The sequence below is a fragment of the Pteropus alecto genome, unplaced genomic scaffold, assembly GCF_000325575.1.
Source record: "Pteropus alecto unplaced genomic scaffold, ASM32557v1 scaffold25, whole genome shotgun sequence".
NCBI lineage: Eukaryota > Metazoa > Chordata > Mammalia > Chiroptera > Pteropodidae > Pteropus > Pteropus alecto.
This window is the reverse complement of record NW_006441955.1, coordinates 23,912,651-23,931,967: the sequence shown is the minus strand read 5'-3', so window position 1 is coordinate 23,931,967 and position 19,317 is coordinate 23,912,651. Positions and strand designations below refer to the sequence as shown.

The 19,317-nt window shown below is 32.5% G+C and overlaps 1 protein-coding gene across 1 annotated transcript in view; it reads left to right on the top strand.

Moving 5' to 3' along the window:
• PIGK (phosphatidylinositol glycan anchor biosynthesis class K) overlaps positions 1 to 19,317 on the top strand; it is a 97,781-nt gene that overhangs the window by 16,896 nt on the left and 61,568 nt on the right. Inside the window, exons 4-6 of the mRNA XM_006919338.3 lie at positions 12,653 to 12,788; positions 14,466 to 14,577; positions 17,375 to 17,471. Coding sequence (XP_006919400.1) covers positions 12,653 to 12,788; positions 14,466 to 14,577; positions 17,375 to 17,471 — 345 coding nt within the window. The remainder of the gene's footprint in view (positions 1 to 12,652; positions 12,789 to 14,465; positions 14,578 to 17,374; positions 17,472 to 19,317) is intronic.

Below are 19,317 nucleotides of genomic sequence, written 5' to 3'. Positions count from 1 at the left end.
CCCACTTGTTAGAATGGCTATTATCAAAAAGACAAGATAGCAAATGTTGGCTAGGATTTGGAGAAAAGCAAACTCTTGTGCACTCTTGGTGGAAATGGAAATTGGTGCAGCCACTGTGGAAAGCAGTATGGAGGTTCCTCAAAAAATTAAAAATAAAACAACTATATATTCTAGCAGTTTTTACTTCTGGATATTTATATGAAGGAACTGAAAACACTAACTCAAAAAATTATATGCACCCTCATGTTAATCTCAATATTATTTACAGTAACTAAGACATGGAAACAACTGAAGTGTCTATGGACAGATGAATGGCTAAAGAAAATGTGAAAAAAAAGTAATGGAATATTTTTCAACCATAAAAGGAAGGAATCCAGCCATTCGTGACGACATGGATGGACATTGAGGGCATTATGCTAAGTGAAATTAGTCAGAGAGAGACAACTGCTATATGATTTCACTTGTATATGGAACCTAAAAAAAACTAAATTCATAGATACAGAAAACAGGTTGGTGGTTGCTGTAGGTGGGGATGGGTGAAATGGGTGAAGGTGGTCAAAAGGTACAAACTTTCAGTTACAAGGTTAATAAATTCTGCAGATACAATGCACAGCATAGTGACTTAAAAAAGTACAAACTCTAGAGTCAAACATTAGTTTAAATCCTGATTCTGTTATTGAGTTTGACCAGACCGTAAAGTCTAGGCTAACTTCAGAAATGGGCAGGAATGATGACTTGACTTATGTTGCTTTTGCTTTATATTGCTACCAAATCAACAAAGAAGCAAAGTAAAAGATATGTGAGATCAGGATATGAGTAAGTGGCTACAACTCCCTCCACTTCCCTAGTTTTTCACCATGTCCTTACATATTTTACTTCCTACTGCATCATCAGGCCTTTGGTAAACCTAGAAATGTCCTGAGAATGTCACTGCTAGTTTTTTTTTTTTTTTAAAATCTGGGACATATTTTTGAATCTCTCTTATCTTTAGTGTCTTTGTCTATAAGATGGGGAAACAGTACTTACATGGGGTAAATCTTGTTGGTTAATCAGTCTGGTTGGGAGTAATTCCCAGCTCCATTTTCCTTTGCATCATTCACAGTCTCAAATTAGCCTGTCATGTTTTCTCATTACTTTTATTGCATTGGTCCGGCATCAAGTGACTTGTCATTATTTAGTGATTTTAAATCTTAGTTTTATTATTACTGTGACAGTTTTAATTACTAGAAGAAAGGTCATAAAAAGGTAGAGGTTTGTAAGTTGAGCTATTTTTAGTCATGAGTTGCCTGTGTATAGCCTAGACAGGAGTAATGTGCCTGTTAGTAGGAAAAGGAGAAAGAAGCATATGCTTGCAAAAATAGATGAATCATATTAGTGACAAAACACTGCAATCCATAACATCCTACAGATTTTTATTATTGATTTATCTAAAACTGCTTTTGAGTTCTAGTCTCTGTAAGGCCATATTCTTGAATGTCCGAAAAATTGTGTGCTATTCTAATACTCATCCTCCTTATTTAAACTACCCTTAGTGATTCCTTGCAATTAAGAAAGCCTGACTAGAGTAAGTATTGTGTTTTGATAAAGGATTAAGGAAGCCTATTCTTTTTACAAAAAAATTTAATTTTTTTTCACTCCGTAACTCTGTTCCCTTGGATATCTGATAAAGATAGGCAACATTGCTTATCGTAAAAATGTTCCCTTATTGATGAGATAACTGCAATGGACAGGGATAAATAAACCATAAATACTTGAGGAGAAAACCTTCCTTTGGGCTTCTCTGAGTGTGGTGATTCTTGTAACTGGGCTTGTTCCTTTTAGGGATCCTGAAAACTATGTCTGTGGAGTTATTGCATAAGATATTGGACTCCAGTGGGGCATGAAGCTTCTAAGCCAAAAATGAATAGAAGTCTCATTCTCACATACCTGAGTTGTCACCCAAAGGATCAAAGAGAACAGCTTGAGAGAATCACAGACACACATACATACACTTATGCTACACTATCAGCTACAGTCTGTTAGACTTGAGAGGGAAAGGTCTGGACAGCTGTGTATATTGCTGTATAGATTGTTGTGAGGGTACTCTTATGAATGCCTAATGCTGCCTGTATTAGTTTCTTATTGCTGCTGTAACAAATTGCTACAAATTTAGTGGCTTAAAATAATACCGATTAGTTCTGGAGATCATAAATCCAAAATGGTCATTGGGTCTGCATTGCTCTGAAGGCTCTAGGGGACAATCCATTTTCTTGCCTTTTCCAGCTTCTAGAGGCTGTCTGCTTTCCTTGGCTCACATTCTGTTTTTCATTTTGAAAGCCAGCAGCATAGCATCTTCAATGACTCTTCTGTTTGTCACATGTCTTTTTTCCTCTCTGTTTCTGCTGTCACATTGCCTTCTCTGACTCTGACCCTCTTGCCTTCCTCTTATAAGGACCCTTGTGTTTACATTGGGCCTACCCAGATAATCCAGGACAATTTCCCCATCTCAAGATTTTTAATTTAGTCACATCTGCAAAGTTCCTTTTAACCTTTAAAAGTAACGTAGTCACAGGTTTTGGAAATTAGGACATAGATGTCTTTGGGGACCATCTTTAAGTCTACCATGCTGATTTGCTGGCAGATATTATTTGCTGTTCTATATCCTTCTAACTGAATTTGATGCCAAGTGTGGTCATCTTTTGAGTTTGAATGTTTAATGGAGCCTGCCACACTGGTGTATGTGGCAGAGAAGGAGTATTTGGAATACTGAAAAAGTGAGGAATCATGGAACCCAAGAGTAATTTAACAAGAGAATAGCCAACAATGTTAAATACAGAAATGCCGTATAAGAAGTGCGCTCAGTTTCTTTGGTATCAGGTGAATAGAATTATGATTATAGTAGTTTGAAGAGTTAATGGGAAGCAAAGAAATAGAAAAAAATGACTGGGGGATGTTCACTGAGAAAGAAAAAGGGAGCATAGACTGAGGAGACTTAGAACCAAGACAGATTTTTTGATTTTGAGACAGAAGGAATTTATAGGTTGGGGGAAGATATCAAAAAAGAGGAAGACTAAAAACAGAAAGAGAGGGAATAAAATTAATTTGGGGCTTTTTAGTAACTGCATTAACTCCTCTATGACCGATTTTTTTCTAAACTAGGTTGAAAAATATTGGGGAACTAAAAAAAGGAGCCTGATGCATTCGAGGTCATACGACTTAGAATAGGTGCTAGGTTGGTCTGAAAAAGAAGGAAGACAATTAGTGGAGAGTGAGTAGAAAACAAACTAATTTAATTTACTTATTTTCTTCTTCCTTTTTTTCTCCTTTCCTTCACTTTTCCATGAATAAATATGTCCTGAGGGCCTGTGGTGTTTAGAATATACTTTCCAATTTGTATAATTTCAATCGAAATGGGGATATGAGGAAGAGAAAAGGTGAGGGGAGTAAATATAGTCTCAAGAAAAAACATGAGTGCTTGGGTTGTGGCACCCTCAAAATGAGTCGGACTCAACTTGACATTTCAACATGGAAAGTGCTGATAGGAATAAATATTTCTAAGAAAGTTCTGAGGACTCGTAATAGAGAATTGATAGAAATGATGTTGTAATTCTGTCATTTATATCTGACTGTTTTAGGGGTGTTAAAAGAAAAATGATTAACATTTTAAAATTAGTTTTATTTGGAGAAAAGATATTTCACAGTGTTATATTAATAGTTCTAAGAATTTGACTTGAGCATAAATGGGAGGTTACTCAATTTATTAAAAATGTACTCTGACATTAAATCCTTACTCCTGCCCATTAACTTATATTTAAGATAATATCTATTATCTTAAGGCTTCAAATTATGAAATTCAGATATGTTATTTTACAAAGCAAAACGCATATTAAGCAGAACTTAATTTACCTAAACTGTCAATTTTTCTCCACCCTACTGGAAGCAAAGGGCAGTCAAATAAGATCTTATTAGGAAGCTTGTTCTACAACTATATTTTAGGATTTATTCTGGGCAAATAAAATCTAAATTTTCTGCTCTTCATCTCATTCTGTCTATATTTTTATGTTAAATAAAAATAGGTATTCAAGTGTTAGCTTTGATATACTGATAAAAATTGTTTAGTAGATTATATTTATTCAAGAAAGTTAGATATTACCTTTTTTTGTATTTCATTATTTATTTAGATTTATTTAGACTTATTTATTTAGTTTAGCTCTTGCACTAAGTTTTTATAAGCTGGCGAACACTGACAAATTTATTTCTCCCACAGAACTATAACAACACTTTATAAGATATAAATATGTGATCGAATTAACAGTGCACATGACCATTTGATCAATTACATAATAAATTATCAATTATCCCAATATTGAGTTACACAGCTCAAGAGGCATATAAAAATTAGATATCTGCTCATTTACTAGCAGCTCACTTCTTTTTTTTTTAATTTGCAAGGGAGATTGGGAAGAGAAGGGGAAAAAAGCACACTTCAAACAAAAATAATAGCTGGTTAATAACATCTAATAGATATGAAAAAAGAACGAGAACTTAAAAAATTTTATGATTAAGAATTGTTTTAGCTACAATAAGAAAACTTCTCTGCCTTTAAAAATTATTTATTAAATTAAGGAGCTTATTCTGCATATTCTGCACAAGACAGAGGCAATATCTTACAACAAATACTTAATGGCTCCCTCATTCCTTTTTAAGCCCTCCCCTGTTAAGTTGCACCCAAAAGTGCAAACGTAAAATTACCTCTGAAGCTTTTTTTTTTTTTTTTTTTTGCCTGGACGCATTAAAGATGTGCTTCTGTGCACTAGATCTTCAAAATAGATGTTTTTCACAACAGCACAAAATAAGATTTATAGAAAGACGTTAAGTAATCACTTTTCAACTTGGTTAAAAAATCTAATAAAAATCAGTGGTTGTACAAACCTGATATCTACTGGAATGAATGTGGGAGATATGAAGTGAGTAAGCAAATAATCACATAGGCCCCGCTTTCAGTGTTTGAAAATGACTGAAGGAATAAATCATGTAAGATCTAGAGTGTTCATAGTTCTTAAGGTTCGAATTTTATGATGCTAGAATTATATAAGTATTATACCAGATATTTTGGTATTTAATCTAAATTTCTAATGTATTGATAAAATTCTGGCATGGGAATAGATTTAAAGAAGACTTTTAATTCAATACTGTATGATTTCAGTAAAGGTAAACTGGTACAAATGATAAGCAGATTTTAAATGCTGAACAGCAAGAATCTTTTGCTAAGTGTCTAAATGGGTTGATTGTAACCCAAACATAGATGTTCTGTCAATCATCTAACCCGATAAAACTGCTTTTCAGTGCTGCTATAAAAGCTTCATTAGACTTATTCACCAAGCTAATTTCTTGACTAATATGTACAAAAAATTAGGTCATGTCCGACTAGCATCAGGCACCCTAGTTTTGTTGGCCATTAAAGTCTTTGCAGCACAGACATATTTTAGAGTAATACTCCTGTAAATATAAAAGTTGCTTGATGTTAAAGCTTCATGCTACTTTGGTCTTGTGATTTTGCTACATCTTCGTGTTTCATTCCACTTTTTATTAATGCTAGGGTAATAAGCATTGGAGCTCTCTCAAGGCTGCAGCATAATGAATGGCAGTACAACAATCATGTTCTTCACAAAACTTGATGTTTTTCCAGGACTTAACCAGTCATCAACAATCCGTTTGGATGGTGGTGCACCTTCATCAAAGGCCAGTCAAGAACATGGATGCCTTCCATTTCTATAGACCAATGCCATGCATTGCTTCATATATTCTTTCTACTGTGGTAACTCTATACTTTTCAAGTTTCTCAATAACGGTTTAAGGTCTCATTGGTTGTATTGTGCATAAAAAGAAATATCATGTATTTGAATGTAATTTTATGCAAGTTGGGTAGTTCACGCCATGTTAATTTAGTTACAGAATACTAGGGTTATGCAAGGATTTAAAAAATTGGATACAGAAATGATGTAAAGAAACTTCAACATACGCCACTTGAAATCCTCAGTGTTTGAGTATGAAGTTCAGAGTAAGGGGAAATGAAATGAACCTCCTAACAAGAAGCAGATCTTCAGTCTAGTTATATTGAGCAATAGAAAGAAAGTGCACCTCATATAGGTTACCTCATCTAGGTCAGAACTGGAAAATGCTGTGCATATTTCAATTCAATGCTTCTATATACAGGTTAACTTCTCTTATGTGGCTTCTCAGTGGAATAGTAATGAATTTCTACAGTTCTCTTGTCCTCTTAAAGATCATGCTGTGCTTGGCAGTAATTTTCATTGTCCTTCAAAAACTCCATAAATTTGTGATGGCAAAAGCAATATGGTTATGCGTTGAAAATTGTGGCTTAATCATTCACTGGGTACCAGGGCGGCAGCGACGTAGGCGGCAGTGGCTGTGGTTACAGGACAGGGGGTCCGCAGTGACAGCTGCAGAGGAGGCAGTGCAGGTATTGACAGAGGCACCAGGCTGGTATTGGCTTTTGAAAGAGAAATGAAATTAGAATATTCCCTTCCCCAAGCATTCTTAGTCAGATTTTATTGTAATTAAAAAAAAGATTTTGGGAAAATTTTTCAGTTTTTTTTAAAGGTGAAAACAGACTTAAAATCTATAGCTCTAAAATGAAATGATTTTTTTATTTAAAATTTAAGAAATATTTGTAATGAAGTTTAAAGCATAAATTTCATTGAACCATGGAAAATGGAAATACTAAGATGAGGTTTTTATGAGGAAAAGTGATTTTCCTCATAAAGTGATTTTCCTCATTAGTATTTGCTGATATGAGTATAGAAATTATTAAAGGTTTTCTTTGGCTCTGTTCACTGCTTGGGAGTGTTGTGAAAGGCAATGTATTCCATTGTGCCAAGGAATATAATAGTGGATGGAAAGTGTGTGAACTCTGAAATCAAATTTCAACTCTGCTTACCAGCTGTGCAGCTTTGAGCAAATGATCCGATCTCCCTGAATTTCCTTATCTTTAGAATGGAAATAATAACAGTTTTCACAGGATTGGTTTGATTTACTGAGAATTAAGTGTCTGAGATGACTGTAGCACTGTGCCTATCCCACAATAAACTCAACAAATATTTGTTTACAGCAGCCTTTACCCCACCTCATTATCTCTAGCATATTGTGGCTGCATTTTGAATACCAGTAATCACCTCTCTGTTAGAACTGGAAGAAATTTTAAGTTTCTTATTCAGAACTCTGCCTTCCTTTTTATTTTTAATTTGCTTGTCTACTAAAATTCTGTATTCAAATGTTTTTGCAAGTTCTACCATATTTTTTAACCAGTTTTTAACCAGAATTTAAACCAGTTTTCTCTTTCACTCTCTGGAAATGAGGTTTAGTGGTTAATTCTGTAATCTTACTTTGTTTCATTTTTCAATAATTTCTAATCTTTTTTTTCCATAATGTTATTGAAATGCAGAATCTAAATTTGATAATTTGGATAAAATATAGTAAATGCCTGTGCACTGTAATTTGGAATGGTTAAATTCATGTCAATGACACAGTTATATTGCTTTAAAAAATAAATTATTGAATTACATTTAATCGAATTTTATTATTATTTTCCAGTTAATTACTCTTTCATTTTGTCTGTGATAGTCTCCATTTGATATTTTTCCTTTTTTTGTCCTAATTGACTTTTATATGTGATATATCAAGATTTAAAAGAATTATTCTGTGTATTTTGACAAAAATAGGTTATACTACATCGATAGCATTCATTAATGCAGCATTCTTTATTTTGACTGTTTCTGTGAGCATTTCCAAAATGTTTGAGAAATATAGTAACTTGTAATTTTGGTAATGCACAGATTTGAATTCCAAGCTTTGAAGCTGGTGTGCTTGAGTAGCTCAGTGAACTAGTTAGTGAGAAGTTGAGCAGTAGAAAACAGAGAAAAAGAGATGAAAAACTTGTCTGTCTACACAATACTAATTTTAACTCTCACAGCAAAGGGTGGGGCATCTCTGTCGCTTGCCCCCCTCCCCCTCCCCCCGTTATAGGAAGAGTGGTTAATATTGAGGGGTGTTCGGAAGCAGTGAAGATTTAGGTGTAGGCTATAGGTGAAGGTACAAATGGTCGAGAGTGAAAATGGCAGGTTGTATGGCTGAAAAGACCTGTTGAGAGAAGGGCCAGAAGTAGGATATAATCCCAGTGCCTTTCTGTAGGAGAGTCAGGGGCTTTGGGGAATTGATTGGAGACTGTCTAGAATGCTAGTCTCTGTATTTCTTTGAAGTTCTGTTCTTAGACTTTTTTCATGTAAATGGGCACTTAACATTTTCAGTTATATCTTATTATGTTTAAAGGAGAAATTATATGCTCTAGTGCTATTCTTCAGTTTCAGAGTTTGTTAAGGTCTCTGGATAGTTCCATTTAGAATTTCAAAGGTCTATTTTCTATCAGTTATATGCCATAAATGTTAAACAGTAATAATGGGTTTATGCATTCAACTTAATCATCCAAGTTGATTAAATTATCAATATAAAACAAAAAACATCATTAAATCCTTTCAGATGCCAGTTCTCATACTTTCAGGGCAATGCAGAATTGTTAAAAACCTATGCTCATGTCAGACAAACTGGGTTTGAATCCAAACTCTACTCCTTACTAGCTGTGTGACCTGGGACATGTTACTGGACTTTCGTGTGCTTCAGTGTAATAACTTGTAAAATAAGGATGATAATAATACATATTTTGGAAAGTGTATGGGATATGCTTGTAAGGTGCTTATTTTAACTAGTGCAGTGCTTTAGATATACCAAATACATAAGATATGTTAGTTATCATCTTATTACGCTAAACCACATGTAACTTTAAATATATGAGCCTGTAGCTAGTTAGCTCTACCCTTATGTAACATGTCTGCTGCTGTTTACTTCCTGTCTCTGCAGTTTTTCGAGTTTTATTTCTAATAATATAAGTAAAAAATACCTGGTATCACATAGTCTAGTAATGCCAGTTGTTTGACATTTGGCAAGTTGAAAGTAATTCAGAAAATCTTGATGGTGTAGCTCCTGTGGCTAACAGATTTGTTTTGATTAGTTTGATAGTGTGTTGGTGGTGAGATTTATTAACTTAGAGATTCCTCAAGGCATGGGAAAAAAAAAAGTGACACCTATGAGCAGAAACTCTGAGATTTAAGGCCATCAAACATCCTCATGATTCTCAAATCTGCTTTAATTTTAGCTACTATTCTATATTAGATGGTGATGATGAAGGTAAGTACGGTGATCCTAGCTTTGGTAGCTAAAGGTGCTCTGAGGTAGTATTAGCTGATTAGTAGCATGGCTATAGAATGTATAGCAATTTTAATTTTAAGTGAACAGTTTAAAAAAGTTTTAACTAAACAGTAATTTATTTAAATTTCATTCAGTGAAGAATTTTTATTAAGGTAATATCAAGTCTACCGTAAATGAAAAGTTATGCTGTTTTGAAATTTCACACTCTAATGGTCTATGTTGGTAAATGATTATTTACCTATTTAAAAAAAATTTTTTTTTTAACCTATTGGTTTCTGGTTCCTGATTGGGCCAAGGAAGAATTTCAGAGAGGTGGGTAGAGGGCCCAGCAGTCCTGAAGCAGGACTTACCTATTCTGTCAATGTTTGGCAAACATGATAATGGGAAAGTATTTATTTTAGGCCAGTTTCTCCCACATATATATTTTTTTTACATTTTGAATTTTCATTTTTGTATTTATGATCTTTAAAATGTTTATAAGTTTGATCAAAGTATTCTCTTTATATCAAACACCAAAGAAAATATTAGCAGTTTCTTTATGTTTGTTTTTTATCTAAAAAAGGGATGAAGTATTGCTTTACTAATATTTATTATATTTAAATTAGCAAATACATATAACTTAGAAATTAGTAGATATGTATGGGTGTGTCCTCACATACTTTTTTACTGGAGTGAATGATTTAAAAATGTGAAAACTACTGAAAGAAATGTGAAAACTAATTATAAAATAACCACTGTATTGTTTGGATTCAAACCCGGTTTGAACTTTATACAAATTCAGTGCTTGCTTTTCTTTCGGTTTTGTGTTGAGAGAAGGCCATATGACCATATGTTTTGTTGTGTGATGTAGGTTTTGCAGGGGCTTGAATGAAGTGTGAAAGTTGAGTCATCACACATGGTAGTATAGGATTGCCAAACTGTAAGAATATTATATTCTTGAATTGATTGGATATATTTGAGGGATTTTATCTTTTAATAAGATACTAAGCAACTTCCTATTGTTATTTATAGGGATGTAGTAGTATGTCTTCAGTGTAGATTGTTTTGGTCTTAATTTCAGCAGTGATTTGATACCCATTCAGTGAATACTTAAATAACTGCTGTGATGCTAACCTGATATTCAGGTGAAAAAGATACTTTAAGGAGTCAGCAAGTTAGATCTCATGGTAACTGGTGTTCAAAGAATGTTTACTGGCAAAGCTTTAGTTAAATATAAAATCTGATTATCTTGAGTAGTAAACAGATCCTGGAAGTTATGAATCGCATTTTTTACAATATACTTTTTTGAACAGACTTTACATATCATCGAATTACATTGTTGTGTGAATGTCAAAATATAAAAAAAAGAAAATAAGGTATAGAGTGAGTCCTGATACTATTTTTCTCCAGTTAAATATAACCATAGTCATTTAATTTTAGCAAAATAACATTATCCTTCAAATGTAATTAATGTTTTTGGAGTATTATTAGTTTAGTAGTTTTATTAGCATTTAATTTATAATTTTGCATTTATAGTTTTATAAGAACTGTAAGCCTAAGGAGTTTACTTTCATTTGTATATTTAAGTATCATTATACAAATAATTTAACACTTGGATCAATTGAGAATTTATTTTTCTCCAGAAAACAGTTCTGAACATTTTTTAAGTTTTAGAAACAGTGAATATGTGGATAGACTTCTAAACCTTTGAAGTTGAGCCTGTTTCCTGTCCTGTTTTTCATTTATTATCCACAAATATGAATTTGTTATGATATTTGATTATGTTAGCAGAAGGTGATTGTACTTATATTGAGGCTCAAAATTATCGGTAAGAAAACCTTAAACTAATATTGTGTGTCAGTTCAGTTTTGTTTAATAGTGGCTTGTAACAAAAAAAGATATGATTAATAATAATTTAACGTAATCATCTTTATTAAAAAGAGGAGATATATTTTCCATTTTAAGAGGAATAACTTTCACCCTTCTGTGAGTATGAATCACTGACAGCTGAAGATCTGATCTTTGAATGTGGCAGGGTTGGAACCCTTTCAAAATAGAAATCTAGCCAATTTTCAAGAAAATCACAATGTTTCAGTTTTGAACTTTAATGTATTTGGAACATATGCAGCAGAACATTTTCTTCTTGCAATCTCCTGCCGAACTAATTACATATGCCACATTAATTTTTCCCTTATGTTTGGGAAGCTCAAGTATATGGTAGAATAAAGAATTGCCTGATTCATGTTCAACAGTTTTAATGGTAAGATCAAGATGAGAAGTATTTAAGTGAAATTTTGTAATTTTCTCTCAAAGAAAATACGTGCAAAAATGAAAATGTTTCATTCACTCAATGAATATTTATTGAATACCTTGCTATCATTAAGCCCGAGTGTTACAGTGGTGAACTGGATAGATAAAGCCCCTGCCCTCAGAGCTTATATCCTAATGGGGGTGGTGGTGGGAGATGATGGGGATTTCAGATTTATAAATGATTCACAGAAAATAAAACTCATAATGAGAGTAGAGTACTTTAGCTGAGATAGCTGAGATTGGAATGGTACAAAGATTTGGGAGGAGAGATGTCTAAATTTGATCAGTAGCACTGAAGTGGGAAAGGCTTGGCATATTCTTAGAACAGAAGGGAGGCCAGAATGGAAGGAACATAGTGAACATGGATGGTAGGGGCTGAAGTAAGAGGTTGATGGAGACCATATTAATTGAGCTTTTTAGACCATGTAAGGAGTTTGGATTTTCTTCTAATTATAATAGAGAGTCCTTTTCAGTGTGAAAGTCTAATGATTTGACTTACTTAAGAAAGATCACCCTGGTGGCCAAAAGGAAAGTGAACTATAAAAAGGTGAGAATAGAAGCAAGAAGCTAGGTAGGGAACCATTCTAGCATCTAGTCAAGAGATGATGAGAGCTGGTGCTAGGGAGATGGAATGGAGCCAGTGAAGAGTGATCCAATTGGGGATGTGTTCCTGTAGTACACTGATTGCATGTTTTTATACTTAAGCATATGTAATTCTGAAAGTTAAATTCTTTATATGTGTACCTTGTAAATCCTGAGAATGTAAAAATATTACTAATTAAAAAAATGTTTGGGGAGGACAGTGTAGCTCCTTCTGCTTCCTTTCACTATATGGCATAAAGTATACTTTATTAGGAAAAAATTTAAGTTAATAACTTCAAATTCTGCGGATAGATTCATGCCAGATTGCTCTTATTCCTCCACTTTAAAACTTGTACTATGTACAGATATGAAAAACTAAAGTTCTTTTAAATAGGTACTCTATTTTGAGTTGCTTTTAAAGAATGAACATAATTGCTCCATGATATAAATAAAATGTATTTGTTTTTAACTTTTTGATTTTCTGTCAATAATATATTTTCTGGAATTTTTTTATTTCTAGTCACATTGTTCTGATGCTTGCAGATGATATGGCATGCAACCCTAGGAATCCCAAACCAGCTACAGTGTTTAGTCACAAGAATATGGAACTAAACGTATATGGAGATGATGTGGAAGTAGATTATAGAAGTTATGAGGTAAATTGTTTAATAGTAACATTTTTGAAATGTAGTTATTGTTGCTTTTAAGCTTTAAAATAGTGGTAGAATAAAATAGTCTTACTTTTTTCCTTTAAATATTGTACATAATTGTTACTGAAGCCTTGATATAATTCTGTCTGTGGAGTTCATATTAAAGAAATAATATTTAAGTAAAATTATCACAACACAACCATTTTTTATGTATCTATCTAGGTTAAAACAATTTTATCTTGGTATTTATGAGTATTTAGTGAGGTTACATATATCAAATTTCTTTTGCAGTAAATGTATTGTTTTTCATATTTGATCTAAAATTTCAAAATTTATATTTTTAGTAAATATATTAATTGTGGAAAAAATTAAAATGACTAATAAAAAACTCAACCATATTTCCACTACTTAGAGGTAACCACTTTTAATATGCTTCTATTGTTTTTAGGCGTATATGATTAAAAATAAAAATGTAAATTTGAAAAATAGCATTATATTATATTTTCTCCCTTTGAAACTTCATTTTAAATTTAATAAATTTTGACTATGTTTAAAATTTGAAGTCTTCCTTGATAATCCTTCTCCTTTTACCAAGCCTATCAAAAGTAAGATGTAGTTTCCTGTATTCTCAGACTTGTTTAGAAGTAATTTAAAAAGCATATCTGTCTTCTCCCAGGCTGTAAGCTCTTTGAGGATATGGCTTATATCTTATGTATCTCATATCTAGCAGATACCTATAGCCTTTTGAAGGCATTAGGAAATGTTTGTTCAATGATTAAATGTATATAGTTATTGGACATTTGCTTGGTTATTCAGTCATTATAAATTCCAGACCAAAAATTTCCCTTCCTTGTTAGCCAGCAAGAAGTCCTATTAAAACAGCATTTTGCTGTCTAATGGGAAAAATGTAAACCAGCAGCTTATATACAGACACACATACCCATTTACATACTCATAATCTAGAGAAAAGTCCAAGAAAGCTAGAGAGATTTTCTGCTTTTTAAATTTAGATCTGTGTAATTTAATTTTAAATTAACATTACATTCTCAATGACTTTGAATTTGCTTTCAAAGAATCTCAGAGGTCCAGAAGTTCCAGTATGGGAAATCTGGTTTAAAGTGTTAGGAATATTTTACATGTTAAAGATACCCCTAGTGAAATTTAAGTAACAAGATGCATTAAAAATCAAAGATAATTTGGAGATTATTTATGGACCTATAATTATGGCTTTATTTTTATGATTTATTGTGGACCTACATTTCATGGTTAAGCTAGAATTGACTAAATAATTGCACAGATTAACTGTAGTAGTGATGTGGAATTTATTTACAAATTTCTATATTTTTTATCTTCCTAAAGAGTTGCATATGAAAACAAATTTATAATTTTTAAGTTTTAGGCAATATTTTGCATAACATTTACAGTTTTAAATTTAGAATTAACTTTTTTTTTCTCCAAGGTAGTTTTTGTTAATTCTTAGTGGTTTTTTTTTTTTTTTAGGGAACCAAAGTTACTTTGAGATATATATTTAAATAACTATATTTTAATTGAGTTAAATTTCTCTTTGTGTTTTACTTTCAGTAATACATAGAGAAAGAAGACAGAATGTTTTTGGAAGTTAAAAAAAAATTATCAGGTTTTCCCACGTTCTTTTTTATCTGATTCTCTTTTTATTTTTCCTAGGTAACGGTGGAGAATTTTTTACGAGTATTAACTGGGAGGATCCCACCTAGTACTCCTCGGTCAAAACGTCTTCTTTCTGATGATAGGAGCAATATTCTTATTTATATGACAGGTAATTTCAGAATTTAGATATTTAATAATAGAATGTATTGCTACTCTTTTCAAAAAGAAATCTGCATGAAATTTAAACACCTTATATGATTTTTCGTTAATTGATTTATCTAGTTCTCTTTTCTCATAATACATAATTTCTTAAAATGATATTTGAAGACAGTATAACATTTTGCTTTATTCTTTAGTTTATCTCCATTCTTTTTGCTATTACCCTGGTAAAGTTTATTTCCTTTTACTTAGTATCCTGCTAGACCCTCTTTCCTTCAATTTTATCAGTCTTCAGTTAATTATCCTGCTAAGGTAGTTAATAGAAATTGCAAATCTGTGACTCATTTTCTTAAAACTTTACAGTGGTTTCCCATTGATTGGGTCTCAAATTTTAGCGTGCATAAGGATTACCAGAATGCAGATATTTAGGCCGTTTCCTAAAACTCTGATTTAATACTGGTCTGGCGTCGGGCTCTTAAAATGACACTTTAAATATACTCCTCAGATATGCACTGCAGTAGTCTTTTGTCTATACTTTAAGGACTATTGGAGATAAAGTCCTCCATAATATTTAGTATATTATATGTAATATATAATATATATATACTTTAGTTATATTATTGCTTATTTAATTTTAGTTTATACTTTTTCTAATTCCCTTCCATGCATTTGACTGTTTCTGTCCTCCATAAGTTGATAACCTATTGCCTTTGCTTACTGATGTCTTCTCAGTTCACTTTGCCTACCTGATTATTCCTTATCTTTTTAGTCTTAGCTCAGTAGTCACTTTCTTCAATGATTTTCCAAAGTCTAGGGTGACCTGTGTTTCCAGCTGCTTGAGACAGTCCTGGTTTATACCTGTTGTCCCAGTGTAATTATTAATAGTGCCTCCTTCCTCCCTCAGAAGTTTCCTGATATGTGTAATACATTTTATAATTGCCCTAAAACATTTCTCATCTCTTTGGCTGATGTAGGCTCTCGTCTTTGCACTCTCATGTTAATCTATAGTTTCTATCTTAGCATTTAACTTATTACGTTTTCATCTGGTTATTTATTAACTTTGAACTCCAAGATGTCATTGATAATGTTTTTCATCTTTTTATCACCAGTGCCCTGTCTTATAGTAATATTCAGTAAATATGAATGTTTTTCAAGTGATATTTAAACATTTTTTCAGTGGACATTTCATTCAACTGATGATAAAACAGGCGTAGAACGATTCTTGGATGTCACACAGCAGGACAATTACTGACTCCTATTAGTGATTTACTTTTATTTATCTAACATATTGTATTTATTCATAACTTTTATTTTAAAATTCAATCAATTTACAAGCTTTATAAACTAACTCAGCAGAATTAATGTGGTTAGACAGTTATAAGAAATTTTCAAGCTTTCAGGGCAAATAAGATGAAGTAGATAGAGTCTTATAACTTAGCTTTATTTTAAGCTAGGGGTTTTACAACATTTTTTTTTTTTTCACAGTTGATTGGTATGCAAGAAATTACAGTAGCCTAAGATAGGATTTTGTAAACTATAACCCAAGGACTGCCTGTTTTGGAAGTAAAGTTTGATTAGAACGCAGTTGCATCCACTTGTTTTACATATTGTCTGTGGTCGCTTTTACACTACAACAGCGGAGTCCAGTAGTTGCAACAGAGACAGTATGACTCACAAGCCTAAAACATTTACTACCTGGCCCTTTACAGAAAAAGTTTGCCACCCCAGGGAAGAGAAAGGAGGGCTGATAATTGTGATACTATAATAAAAATGATAATAGCTAATATTGAGGCTTACTATATATAAGGCAATATTCTAAATCATTGTGTGTAATTCATGTCATCCTCACAGCAACCCAGAAATTTAGGTGCTAATACTCAGAGCTGTCATGTGTGGTTGTGTGGGTTGTGTACTGCACATAAGTATGTGGGTAGGGAGGTGAGTGGGAGCTAAAATTTAGTATATGTTTACACTTAACTAGGCTGTGTGCTTTGCCATAGAGTTGTCTAATGGGAGGGAGAAACGTTTTTAATCCCACAGAGACATTGCCACTAACCATGTTTGAGCTCACAAGACTTGTATTCAGAGAGGGCATTGAAATAGATTTTTCTACTTTGCTAACTAGTGGGAAGTATCTTTTGAAAGTCTGCACAAAGGATCTATATAGGTATGCTAATGATGGTCTTGCTGACACATTACTTTGCAGTTGAGGAAACTGAGACATAGATTAATTTGTTTAAGATAACACAGTTATTAAGTGGAAAAGCTAGCATTTGAATCCAGACAAACTGGCTCTATCATGCATTCTGAATGTCACAATATTTGTGTCAGCTCTTCTGGGACAATTTTGATGGTAGTAAAAACATCAATTTTTAAGTGAGAACTGCACTTCCTAGTAGTATAGCATTCCAAGTATAATACTAGCACATCATGGGACTAGCTAGTGTCTTTAACTTCTTTCTCACCTACAGTGTTTGCGGGCACTTGAGAAATTTTTATCTATGGAAACTCACTTCTGGCTTTCATGGAGCCAGTGAATAAATATTAATGTGCTTTTCTAGAATTAAACGATAGAAAAATTTTTAAAGATATTATATCTACTACTTTTTTACACAATCTATCATTATTCTCTTTCTAATTGGTATAATGGAAAATTAAATTTATTTGTTTTCATAACATTTTTTACTTTAGAGTATAGCATAAATGATATTAAAAATTGCCATGAGTTAAGTAAATATTTACATCTGGATATATGCCATTTACATTAAAAAATGTGTCTATTTGATCTTTTTGACTCTTCTTGCAAGGACATGGTGGAAATGGTTTCTTGAAATTTCAAGATTCTGAAGAAATTACCAACATAGAACTTGCAGATGCTTTTGAACAAATGTGGCAGAAAAGACGGTAATTAGCAAATGACTGCTTTTCATAAGATAAATTAGTACCTAATTTTTCCATGGTTAGTAGATTTGTAGATCTCATTTTTATGAGATTTTAACTTATTTGATTGATTTCTTCTACCTTTTTAGATTTCTTCATTGTTCTACTGAGTGGAGTTGTTTTTAAAAGGAAAACTTAAGGTTTTTAAAGAGCATGTAAAAAGTAACTTTTTAGGATCATAATTTTTGTTATTTAGCATCCTTTTTGGAGGAAATAAGAATCTCATTAACCAACTTTCCCATTATTTGAGGAGATTGTGAATACACATTTATTTTCCAACTTGTACCTATACTTATTTTTTGCATATTTTCTGGCCCCCGATATGGTAGCAATACATTATTTCTTCTTTGGGAAAAAAGTGTCAAAATTATGATTAGTATAAAATTTGTAACAACTTATATTGAGGATGATAAATTGTTAGTAAACCAATGGTAAGCACCCCTTTCATTGAAAATTGTCATATGAACCTAAACTGAATTTAAAATAGCAATAGCTTTTCACTTGGTTACCTGCAATAAACACCTATGTGTTACCTTCTAAACATATGGTACAGAGGAGAATATGAGGCTTCTTCTGCCTTCAAAGAGTTTAAAGTATAGAGGAAAAGAGAAATATGTACATAACGATGCTACAAATTAAATATTATAAATATTGAACTATTAGCATAATCAGAATGTATGGAATTGTTGAAGAATATTTTTCAAGGTACTGGTTTCATCTTATTTATAGCTTACATTAATTGAATACATGGTACTGGGCACTGCGTTTTCCATGTATTGTCTCATTTAATTTTAATAATTCCATGAGGTAGATACTTTCATTATTGCCAATTTTACAAATGAGTAAATTAAGGTAAATAGATTAATTAACTTGCCAGACTTTACACAGCTAGAAAGCACCGGTACTAGGCTTCATGCCCAAGTAGTACAATCCCAGAGCTTTTACTCTCATTGTTTTACTGTACTGCTACTCATAACCTTAGATATTTCTGATCCTTACGGGCCTCCACAGATTTTGTCTCAGAACAAATGTGTCATATTAATTGTGTCTTCTATCACCTGCTCAGATATTATGGTTCAAGATTACATGCTTTTTTTTCTAGGTGCAATTTTAGCTATTTACCTAGATCCTGTGTCTGAGAGAAACCTTCAGGAAAACTTATCTGCTCCCTACTTTCACTTTCTCTAACCAAGCAGCTCATTCTATAATATAGAGCTTATTATGTTAATTCTTTCACTTAACAAATGCTTTTGGTAACTTCCTCAAATTTATAGGATGAGGTTCGGACTTTAAATGGGATACTTTACATATTGACCTCACTCTACCTTTTTGATACTAATTTCCCTCTATTTCCCTAAATTACTCTAAATCTTAGCTATATAGTACTATTCCCCTTTTCCCAAACATTTATATTTATTCAATTTAGGTGCCTTAGTACACGCTTTTTCTTTTGCTGGAATGTTCTGTTCCTTCCTTTGTTATATAAAATAACACTCACTCTTCATCGCCCATGTCAGATACCACCTTTTTCTGACCTGCCTTTTTTTACAGTTCCCTTCGTTCCTTTCTCAGTACTCTTTGACTTTGTTAGACTCTTAAGCTGTGTGAGGGCAGGGACTCATATTTTCAGCTTAGTGCCAGGCACATTGTAGGCTCTCAATAAATATTTGTAACACTTATTACATAGTTTATGTAATAGTTTATGTGTCTGTCTTCCCGTTAGATTTAAACTCTTTGAGTATGGTGACTAAATCACATATATATGTATATAATTTTTCTGAATACAGCTCAGCATGAATACCAAATATGT